This window comes from Lathamus discolor, chromosome 4 (assembly GCF_037157495.1).
Source record: "Lathamus discolor isolate bLatDis1 chromosome 4, bLatDis1.hap1, whole genome shotgun sequence".
Taxonomy (NCBI): Eukaryota; Metazoa; Chordata; class Aves; order Psittaciformes; family Psittacidae; genus Lathamus; species Lathamus discolor.
Window position 1 is genome coordinate 68,003,364 of NC_088887.1, and position 12,356 is coordinate 68,015,719.

The 12,356-nt window shown below is 36.4% G+C and overlaps 1 protein-coding gene across 1 annotated transcript in view; it reads right to left on the minus strand.

The window, feature by feature from the left end:
• Positions 1 to 12,356, minus strand: part of MYO16 (myosin XVI) — a 369,554-nt gene that overhangs the window by 261,369 nt on the left and 95,829 nt on the right. The window contains exon 2 of the mRNA XM_065677940.1: positions 11,538 to 11,798. Coding sequence (XP_065534012.1) covers positions 11,538 to 11,760 — 223 coding nt within the window. The 5' untranslated portion in view covers positions 11,761 to 11,798. The remainder of the gene's footprint in view (positions 1 to 11,537; positions 11,799 to 12,356) is intronic.

The following is a 12,356-nucleotide window of genomic DNA, read 5'->3' on the forward strand; positions in this document are numbered from 1 at the left end:
TTCCTAAGTTACCCATACAGACAGAGAGGAGGACTAATCCAGGAGAACCTGAATGATATATAACATATTCATATAAAGAGATAGAGTGAGTTGATAAACTAATGCTCACGTCAGCACCTTTACATCTGTCTTTTTCTGTCCAGCTTATCATAGTCATAGAATGGATTTGGTTGTAAGGGACCTTAGAGATCATCTAGCTCCTAACCCTCTGCCATGGGCAGGAACACCTTCCACTAGACCAGGTAGTTCAAAGCCCTGTCCGGCCTGGCCTTGAACACTTCCAGGATGAAGCAGCCACAGTCTCTCTAACCTCTATAATTCTAAATACTTATACCATAGGATTTTCAGGGAGAGGTTTAAAAGCAAAAATAATCTAAAATTCATCCCATACAGGAAGCCAGTGAAGTTCAGAAGGTGATTATTAAAAGGTTTGATAGCTAGTACCCTCTTATAGGATGCCTAGGATGCCCCTTTTAGCAGACTAAGAAGCAAAGCAGTAGTTTCAACACAGATGCTTCCAGCTTTAAGAACACTTCAAGTCGTATTTTCTGTACTATCAATGGGTGCATGTGGAAGTCTAGAACAATCTACCACTATATGCCAACAATCTGGAGCACAGACCATAGCTCAGTAATTTAATTCTGCAACTGTTATGTTTGCCTTTAGAGTCTGAATGTAACAAACCCTAGGCAGTGCACAGTGTGAGAAATTGCCCACTGCAACCATCTCACTGCCCTGTAAAATGATGTGTACTGCTTCATGGTCACATATACACTACATTGTGATAGAGAATCATAGCAAAGAAACACGGTAAAAAAGCAGTATGCAGCCTCAGACTGGACTGTCTGGGGCTGCATTCTACCTTGAACCTTTTACATACATTTAAAATCCTTGTATAAAGCTGGACATTTAGAAATATTGCCAATTTCACCTTAACTGCTCATCTTCCCACCTCCATTCTTGGATGAAATTCACACAGGAACACCAGCTAAAATATCCATTTCCTTAGATTCATTAATTGTATTCTTACAAGGTTCAGTTCCTCCACTATGATAACCTGTTACAGTGATGGCTGTGGTTAACAATAATCAAGAAAAATCAATTGCCTATTCATTGTGCCATATAACCTTTTTACTAATTTCTCTCACACCTATAGAGCTTGTTCACTGTCAGCTTGAAGTGCAAAAGATTAACAGCTAAAAAGCCTTGCATACTGAGTTAAGATACCTCAGTATACTGAGAAAAAACGATCTTCCAATTCATGTCTCAGAGAATAGAAAGATGAGTGAAATACTAAGCATAATATATACTTTGTTAAGAACTTTTAAGAAAAAACGGTGGGCACTATACAAATAAACCTGGCTCTGCCTCTGATATATTGGTGTTTTTACTGGGAAAGTTACAACAGTTCAGGCAGAAGGAAAGAACAGAGTGACAGAAAAATGCTAAAGAGACAGACTTAGCAGTTAAAAATAATTTGCTGCATTTAGCTATATTGGCTATATTAATTTAGTTCTACCTTCAGAGCTTCTAGAGGAAGTTACTCCACTTAGTTATTCCACTTCATAAAACCTTCAAACAAATTCCACTTTCCCAAACCTCTGAACAAGCTTTCTTCTCAATCCAGCAATTAATATCACAGTGATAAACTGTGATAAAGTCCATACATTGCAGAATCACAAAATAATGTCTTTCCCCATATGCTTAAGTATTCCATTTTATTAATGTTCCTCCAGTGTAACAAAGTGCATATGCTGCTGGAAAAAGGCTTCTAAAATTGAATTGAAAAATCAAAAACACTTTAAAGGAAATAGAAAAGGCTATTCTCTATTGATTTCTGTAGTTTCCCAGCTTAATTGCTATGATAAGCTCTGACTGAACTGAAAACATTTTAAAGTGATGCTGAAAGATGAATACAGAGAAGTTTCCCCTTTGTACTGAAATATTACTGGAAATTGATCTGAAGCACAATAAATACACTGAAGAACAAATCACCTACAAACTGCACAGAAAAGATCCTGTTCTTGCTATCTTTTTATTTCACAAGTATACACTAGGATCTTCTGACATCTCAGCAATCTTCCTTTTTAATCAGTGTGACTTATAATAATATTCAGGGAATAGCAGCAGTACCTGCCTCTCAGTGGACACCATCTTTCATTGAGAGAATAGGCTTGTAAATGCTGCCAATTTATAGCCTTGCATCCCACTGTGGATCCCCTTTGAAATGAATAGGAAGAATGCCAGGTGCCAATTTGTTGGTTGTTAATGGCTTAACAATCCCTCATTGGCATGACAATGAATTTATAAGTGAATGGTCGTTGTATCTTTTGCTGCTTTTGAGTGCCAGAGCATGGTAAGTGGAAAACTTTTTACTATAGCATGGAAAGAAAGGGCTTATGGAGAAAAATACAAACACGGAACTATGAAGGAGCTTGACAGGCTTCAAGTGTAAAAAGGACAGACATATGATTCTATATGTCTACAAAGGCTATCTCTTCAGACCAGATTATACTCTTAAAGAGCTGGATACTTCTGTAGGGGTAATAGCCCTCTGAATATTTTTTCTTGACATTTTAGTTTGTGAAATCCTTTTGAATTAGACCCTGATCATGCAAAGTCTTGAATAATTTGCAGACTTGTTTTGTATCACAGTTCACCAAAATAAACAGTTGAGAATTTTGAAAATGTGATTAACACCAAATACATAAAATTCTCAGGAAAATTCATGTGTTTTTACAAAGATTTCCTCATAAATATCATGTTTTACACTTATAATTGAGGCATTGTTTAAAACTATGATTTCTAGTTAGCCAAATGTGTTCTTGTCTGCAACAAGAATTCAAGAATTCACTTACCTACATACAAAGCAACCATTTTGGTGCCTACATTTTAAAAATCTGTGCTTTGAAGAAAAATCCAAAAGCTAAGCTTATAGAAACTCTGTTTATTAGTCAGAAAAAGACATACTTTTCAGAGAGGTGATCAACAAATACTCCAGGGTAAACTCTGAGATACCCAAAAACAACAAATGGGAATCATTAACTTTAAACACATTCTGATTTATTCAGAGTTTAAATATGTGAAATAGGACTGCAAATAGTCTAGTATATACTCCTGTTTTCAAGACACAGCAGCAGAGATGATGACATCAAGGTTTTCATACAACAGCTTACTATAAAGTCAACTTTCTACAGGTTATTATACTATAAGCAAGACCACCTAGGTTCAATTTGGCTTTCAGGCCCCTTCGCCAGGAGAAAGCTATGCCAGGCCAGATGCTGCTTGAGAAACTTAAGGTTTGGGGCCAGAGAGAGCAGAAGACAGAAGAAGCAGTGAGAAAGAGAAATGCACAGACCTAAAAGACTGTCAAAGCAACCTGTAGGGTAACAGATATGGGTGAGTGACAGCTCCAACCTCAGTTTTATGGAGAAAAGGAGGAAGCTCTAACTCCATTTGATGGTAAAACAGATTAATTACATTTGGTGTGAATACCCCTTCTTAGGACGAGACGCAAAATGGAGGAGTGCTTTCTCTTTAGTTTCCTACTTGGTAGAGGATAGCTGTTCAAATCAGCAAGTTGTGGGCATGTACAAAACCAAAAACTGCAGGTGAAACTATGCAGGAGGATTTCAGTGCTAAGAGAAAAGAAGCCAGGGAGCAGAGGCACTCCTGCAGCTAGGCAGTTCTCAGGGAGAACAAAAGGAAGAATAAAATCTACACTATCAAGCCTATCCTTTGCTTTTTTGATATTTTTCTGTGAGTTTTATTTTTTCCAAATAAATAAGTGTTACATATTAGGAATCATACACACTTTTATCACCAAAAAATAGTTTAACATCCAGTTCTCATGTCAGCTTTACCAAATCACTAAAAATGTAAACACACAGACAAAAAAATCTAAAAGCACATATGGATCCTGTAGGGATTAAAATATATTCAAATTTCATCTCCCTGTGATTTTATGATTGCTTTTGAAATGGGCTGCTTTAATTACTTAACATCTGTTACCCAATAACTAAAGGCATTATGTTTCCCTATCGTAACAAAAAGACACCTTGTGTTGCTGAATCCAGCACACATGGAACTAAACAAGTTTAACAACCATGCTGAACCTATAGAATTGAAGGCTTGCTCTGGTTTGAAATGTGCCTCTATCTCCCAGGCCTTTGAAACAGCTTCTTCATCACTGGGTGGATTACGATGGTTGAGTGATGCTTCATTTTTCTATATACAGAGCTAATTAAATCACTAGCAGCAAGTCTGACAGTCAGCTTTTAGTGTCTTCCAGTGTTACAGACACAGCAGTTCCCAATACAGAATGCATGTTTCTGTCTGTCTTGTGGATGTCATTTACAGTATACATTTTTCTTTCTTTCCAAGAGCCTTGACTGGGCAAAGTTTTGTGTACTTCATTAATTTCGCATGCTCTGAATAGTCTCTTGACTTCACTATTCAGTGCCTAGAGTTCATGTCTCTTAAGGACTGGACAATAAATATTAAACAGTACAAATTATCATACATAGGTATTGTGATTTCTTTTACAATAGTTCCTAGTAAATCAACATTTGCCAACAGCCAAATTTATATTATCATCTAACATACAGATTTCTCCTCCAATTCAAAGGAAACTAATTGTAAAATCCAAAATAGCTCTCTATGGGCAAACCAACCTGTTATTATATATATGCACTTTTCTGGGGTGGGGGAGGGTTGAGAGGGAAAAGAGATTTATGTGAAGTTTACAGTGAGAGTAAATAGTAATCTTAAACTAAATTATATTAAATAATATTAACACAATCCTGAAACAAAGCACTATAAAACCTGAGAAATCTATTTGTGCTTTAAATTCTAAGAAAGAACTGAGCATGCTAAAGTAAGGAAATACAGAGTACGTAATCCCTCAAATACATTTTAACTGTCCTGTAGTTTTGTTTCAAATGTTCTTGACTATGCTGTTTTAAATTCCTCAAACTGAACTCAGGTTGAACTGATAATTTTTTTTTTTTGGTCCCTTTTCATGGTATCACTATGCAGCAAATTACTAATTGGTGTAATTCATCCTATTTCCTATCAATATCGGAACTGACCCACGATTTCAATTTTCCATTTAGGGATCTCTCTTTTATCATGAAGGTTTACATGTGGATGCAAACATGCTGCAACTGTTTGCCATTTTATCCTGCTCAGGGTTGGAACGATGGGTGAAAGTGAGAAGGTTTCCCAAGAAAGAGTGCACAGAAAACTGAGAAAAGCTATTCAGATTACACAACCTAACCTTGATTTACCAATTGCATTTATATTTCTGGTCTTTATGCTCCTGGTGTAATACACATACAACAAGGTTATATATCTAGTAAAAATACCCTATGTATTTAATTTTTCTCATGATATCACTGATAAAATTTTACCCCTGTCTCTTCAGAAGGCTCTAGATGAGACAAACATTATACAAAAGAAATGCTAATTAAAGTACCTTAGGGAGGAAAAGGGAATGAAAGAGACATTAAATATTCATCTTAAGCAAGGCATGCAGATTTTTAAAGGTAGAAGTAAACAAGAGTGGGTTATTGTCATTTGGGATGCCATAGAATTGATTTGAACTTTCACACAGAGGTCCTTCTCTTTTCAAGAGTCACCCTTTTTTAACTCAAGACTGTTTTGGTTTTTGACTAATTTAAGGAAACTCTGATTTAATGATAAAGACCCAACTTGGGAGATTTTATGCTACACCTATTTTTCACCTTTTCCTGCAATACTAAGCATAATAATGTGTTTTATTATCTTTCTGTAAATCTGTTCTATTACTGCAGTTCCCTGTCTTTAGTAAACTTTTTTATATATTTCATTTCTGTCTAGTAGCAAAGATGCCTCTGAACTACTGACACACACACAAAAAAAATCAATCCTTATCCAAGGCTTTAGTGACTTTTAAAAACAAGGTATTGCTGTGCTTTCTCAGAGCCTTGCTTTCTAACCATTTACCCCAGCACATGCAACAGGCAAAATCAGAAAAGCTGCCTGCAATTAGTTTGAGGAAAAAGAGGTGTCACTGAACAACTAAAAAGGTAGGTTGAAAGTCAGAATCCCAAGGGCACACAGATTAACTGAATATATTCCCACTCTTCTTAATTATACAAATGTTTGTGATGACTAGTCTACCTTACACACTCCCAGTGGTCTTTCCTCTGCCTTTGTCCAGTTTCTCCCTACCTGACAACAGGCTTCACATAACGGAGTCTTACCTTCACAAACCTGCCACTACTGTCTGTGCTGTGGCTCTTCCATCTCTTTAAAAAGACTGCTGGCATCTCTTAAACCTGATCTGAGGATCAGAAAGTTTGCCCTGGTATGTTTGCCAGACACGGACGGTGCAACCCACTTTTTTCCAGAACAGCTTGTCTTAACCAAATAAGCTGTTTGTACTGGAGAAAGAACACTAAAGTATAAGCAAGCCTATTGTAAATAAGAAGTCAGTTAGCAGATTCAGAAACTGCAAGGAAATAATAACAAATGTGGTTTATTTCAGCTCAGTTTCAGCTTCAGTTCTATTTCAAATGGTTTTTATATATATTTCTGTGAATAGGAGCAGTCACTATTACATCTTTAACACATTCTCCTAACTACTGAAAGCTAGTGGTCAGCTCATTTGCCACCCAGATTTTGCTACTGTTTTCATTATGGCAAGTTTATTTGTCAGTTCATAGTCAAAAAAATCACATGTTTCAAAACAGTTACCTTTTTCCTTCGTTGTCAGTGGCAGTAACTCCATCATTGCTTCAGGAAGGATGCTTATCCCTTATCGTCAAGAGGCCAAAATACCAAGATCTGTTCAGCACGACTAGCTCGTATTTGAATCAGAAACTCAGGCTCAGATTCACTCAGTTCATTTCCTAATTGCTTGTACAGAATCTAAGCTGATGTGCAGGCTCAGCAAATACTAGAGTATGTGTACCAGAGAAGATTTATATATCAGAGTCCATGTCCATGCGAAGTGTAGATGCAAGCACGCCTATTTCATAATGGCAAGAAATGGGATGCAGAAGCCTGCCTGGCTACATCTCCCAGCTTGCAGTAAAATTGTATGACTGATGTCAGCAGGACAAATATCCTGCTGTCCATTATTAATAGGGATTTAACATCTCGCATAACAAAGCTATACAGGATTTAAAGGGAAATGAACTACACATATCCCCTTGAGAGCAGTAGAGATATACAAAACCAGCATCAGTAAACAGTACACTCATTTATTCACCAGCTTCTGCTTCTATACATGACAACACTGAGAATGATAGTTGCAGAATCTCTCACAATGTTCACTGTTAGTACTGTGGGTGAATGTGGCCCACCAAAGCACTAAAAAGCTTTAAAAAGAGGAACTGCAGGAAACTGCAAAGAAAAGAAAGATTTCTCTTCAATCTCCCTGGGTCAGATAAAAGACTAAGTATTAGTTAGGAACACTAATTAAAAAATATAATTGTTAATTAATAATTTAATTAATAATTGTTAATAATTAATAATTTTAAATGCCTCCAAGCAAAACAAAGATGCAGCACTTTGCTAGCTTTTATATTTTAGAAATATGATGAGCATATATTTAATTTCTAAACTTGAGACAAAGCAGGTTACTGGCAAAATTTTCTAAAAGCCTATTTTAAAATTAATTTTAATGCAAACTAATGATCACATCTATCAGCATGCATTGTCAGAGATGCATTTTGTGCCCCGTAGCAGCTGCTATAGTAATCTTGGAGAAGACATATTGCATTCTTCATAACAAGGACAATGAATTTGTAAGAGTGAAATTCCAATCAGACTCATGTGTGAAACGTGTCTGCAGCAGCCACATTATAAATTTATCTTTATAGATATTCATGGTATCCAATTTATCATACCTACCAAACCCCACTGCTTCTTACCATTTCAAAATGTGCTGTCCAGTCTATATCTTTTGTGATACTCCATGAGAAATGAGCCCCTGAACTTCACCTTGGGAAGCTACTTCTATCCCCTTCTACTGTTGTGTCCTCTTTCCACTTTCCATATTACACTTTTTGCATTCCTTTCATAGAACTGTAAAAGATCTCTACCAGTATTTTACACCTATAGAATGTTTTTTTCTTTTTTAATTATTGCCAGCTACATTCAAACCTGTTCAGATGTAAGCACTGCTTTATCACTCTCAAAGGTCTTCATTTCCACCTTCTTAACCTCTTTTTATAATTACTCCTGGATATGTTGCTCGTCCATGAGCTCATGCAATGTATTCACATTTTCTACTTAAGCAGTATATGTGACAGATTTCTTTGTGATCAGACCCCAAACCAAGTAAAACTACTCCAGGATTCATCAGCAAACACAACTCTGCTTAACAGTCTCAGAGGAGCACAAGACAGTCAAGCTGATTTTGGAAGTGCTTCAATTTAAAGATTGGGGGAAGCACAGAACTGCATTTAACAGTCCAAGATTTGCAAGCAATTCCTACATACATCTAAAAACAGAAGAAAATGGCCCAGTTGCAGTTGTTTGTGCATGAGTCTACTCTTTTGTGATTCTGTTTCTGTATACCCTATTCCAAGGGTAAAACTGGAAGAAAATTGTATGAATTCCTGAATTTTAGCCTTGAGATTTTCAGTTTCTTTTACAAAACCCCCTCATCCTGAAAGCTGTGAAGCTTGAAGACTTAAAACCACTTTGAACCAAAGGATCACAAAAAACAGTACAATAACATTTACAGTCTCATCACAAAATTGACTATGTGTATCCAGCTGTCTAAAGTATCCACATTGCACAGTACTCTTCTTGGACACTACCGTTTGCCCATGCATCCTGAATAGCAGCATCACGCTTACTCACAGCCAGATGAGTTACATTATACTTTGAGTGGAATTAATCTCTTTACAGCCATTGCACTTCAAGCTCACAAAATTAGTTGCCCATAAGGAAATGTGTCATCTGACAGAATTTAGTCGGCTAAAGCTATTCGAGTGCTGAATATGTTGGACCACACCTTTATACTTCTTATTACATATCTTATTCTAAGCAGAATGTCTAGTTTCAAAATTAAATTATCTCTGATGAAGTAAAGACATCCAAACTGCAGTAAAATACCCTGTTGCCAATAATGTTGAGTAGAAAAACCTGAATTTTTTAAGATTTGCTGAGTTCTCATCTTAATCACTTTCATCATTTATTACAAAATATACAATATTTAGATCAGTCTGAACCCCATTTTTTTCACAGGATAACTTATCTTTTATAGCAGAAAGGGGTTTATGCTAAGGCATTAAATTATTATTATTAATTCACGTTAAGGTACTTCTTTGCTACTTACTTACATTGAGCTATGGTTTTAAAATGTTTGTTCAAGGCTCAGCTTTTCCAGGAGAAGCATTTTTTACATATTTATTATTGAACTTTGTTCCCTATATTCAGACTGAGTGTATTTGGGAACGCTCTTGATTACTGAGCACACTCTGCAGTAAAAGACAGATCCTGAAGACCAGACAAGGATTTGTAAGAAGAGAGGAAGGCTGACAGGCTGTTAAAACCTGTCTCCCACGTTGGGTTTGCTTAACCCAATATTACAATCTCTTTTTCTCAGTCCCCCAGGATGTTTCACCAAAAGCAGGGGGTGACATTCAATGGTGTGACATTCAAAGAGCCAGCAAATGTGTGCTCATTCCCCTCTGCAGCCTTATATCACAGTCATTTCTGCCTTAGGACCCAGTGAAGGGAAGGATTCAGACCTTTTTCACATCAGAGCTGTATTCACTCAAGTTGTACCGACAAAGTTGATGTGAGGTTGCAGTGAGATGGAGGATACTCTGCACAACTATCAGGATCTATCACAAGTAGGTTACTGGTTTTATATACCCATTAGTAAATAGTGATGTGTAATGTGAATAATGAATGTTCAATGAATGGCTGAAATATAAATAAATAAATAAAAGAAACAGACAGTGCCAAAAGCCCAACTTCCCCAGCTATAGCTGTTTCAGAGGTTACTTCAGCCTATGTCTAGCCTGGACTTATGGACTGAAAACCCATTACTGTTCAGAGGCACTAGGTGTGCTTCCAGACCGCATCTTCCAGTTCAGCTCTCTCTGAAAGGAACCTAGTTTGCAAGCTCCATAAAACAAGTCCAAACACAGTAAATGGATATGGTATTTACTACAAAAGCATACTAATTTAAGCTGAAATCCTAATGTGGATGTATTCACTGAAGAATCATGGTTGGATGTTCCAATCAAAAACAAGAGTAGGAGAGCAGCTTTTATATCTATGAGTTTCAATTATTTTTATTTTTGTTTGTAAACACATTGCTTAAACACCTGTTGTTTAAAGCAAACCACGACAAAGCTACATTTTTTCATAATTCATTTTTCAAATATCTGACTTTTATAGAATGCTAGGAGTTACAGCTAGTACTATGCTTGGGCTTTACAGAATGTTGGGAACTATGGGAAAAAGAAGGAAGAATATCTTCATTTATAATCCCTGTACTTCTACACACTAGAGAGTAGAAGAAAAGGTTGTGAAGCTTATTTGTAACTTAGTTATAAATGATGCCCTGGGCACTCACTGGAAGAGAAGAGCTCTTTAATTCATTTCCTGTGTAGATCTAAATGTGTAGGAATATACCCCAATGATAAGCAGTCACAGTTAGAGCAAATGCCCATTAAAATGAAGGTTCAGGAGTGAGTAAAAAAAGCATACCTTATCAAACTGATAAAAAATTAGCAGAAACTTGCCAATTCATTTGTGTGATATGACTCAATTTCAGAGCCTCCTGTACTCAGGTAGTTTTGTGTTAATGTGATTACAAAGAGCTGCCATAAAATCTGTTTGCATAGAGGTTGCTAAAAGCATTGCATGAGCTCTTTTCTTACATCCCTCACACACAACAATATGGGGATTCTTGGGGACTTCTAAAACTTGAGGGATCCTCACTGCAAGGTTTGGTTTCCTTTTGAGGAATAAATCACAGATTTTCTCAAGATTACTATCAGCTGCCCCAGGAATTTAACCACCACCAGGAAGCTAAAAACAGAACCCTTAAAATCTGGGTACATGTTTCAAAAGGACAGACATCATTTCACCACCAGAAAGATGACTCACCATTTGGTGTGACTATGGGTCAACACTGTCTCATTGCTTTATCCAGGTCAGTACCACTAATAGCAGCATTCATTACTCCAGATTTTGGCTAAAATTGAGAAACTAATTTTCTATGGCTCATGTAGGTTCATAAGAGGCCACTCATAATGATGATCATAGCCCTTACTGCTTTTGAAATATCTTCATTTATGCATATAATAACCTCAGAATAAATTCATTACATTTCAGTTTATTCTCCACACCTTATTCATTTCAGTAACAATCTATAGCACTGTGTATGCAATACATGCCTGTATATTCTATTACAACAGTGATTACTATCACATGAAATAGTATTTTTCCTAAAGACAGGTGAGCCTTTCCTCTAAATTTTTACTATTCAAAAAGAATATATTAGTTCAAAAGTACTAGAGTACCTTCTTTGTCATCATGACGTATGATTGCATCCTGTATCATATCAGCAAGATTAAAACGAACTCGATTCTTTCCATGTTTCAGTTTCTTCACGTAGCCCTCCCATTTCTGGAAAGCTTTTTCTCGCTCATAATATGCCTTTATTTGGTCACAGCGCATCCGCTTCACCAGCCGCTGCCGCTGGCCAAGAGGGAGGGACTCCAGCAAGCACTGCTCAATTTCCATCTCATGGGACCGAAAAACATTACATAGCTGGAAACAGCCTGAAAGAAATTAAAGATGAACACATTTAGTTCATGCAACAGCATGTGCCATGAAACCTCCACCAATTTTTTTGTCCTTTCTAACTACATGTAAATTTATCATGTGAGCTCCTCCTACTTGACCAATGCTGACTACAGAGTATATACCATTATAATTTAGTTTTTAGAAACAACACGTAGCTAATTTCATTAAACCACTGATGCTTTTTTAAAATCTAAATCAGTTCATGTAAACAAATGTGAATAGAAAGAAGTGCAAAAGTTCAGCTTTGGGATGGGCAAAATATCTAAATAATATAATTCAAGTGGCTTGCATTTGGTTACAAACAAGAGACTATTTTGCAGGGAACTGACATCGCTGATGCCCGCACTTCCTTTTTATTAATTTTCATATTGCTTTAGGTTATAAAATCCCTGTTATTCAGTGAGAAGAAAAATCATCATATCATAATTATAATGAGTTCATTAGCATGCAGTGGGTACTCAGGCAACTGTCTATTAAAAACATCAAAGTCATTTCAGATTATTATTTTTTTCTTTCTTTTTTTTTGTATTGTC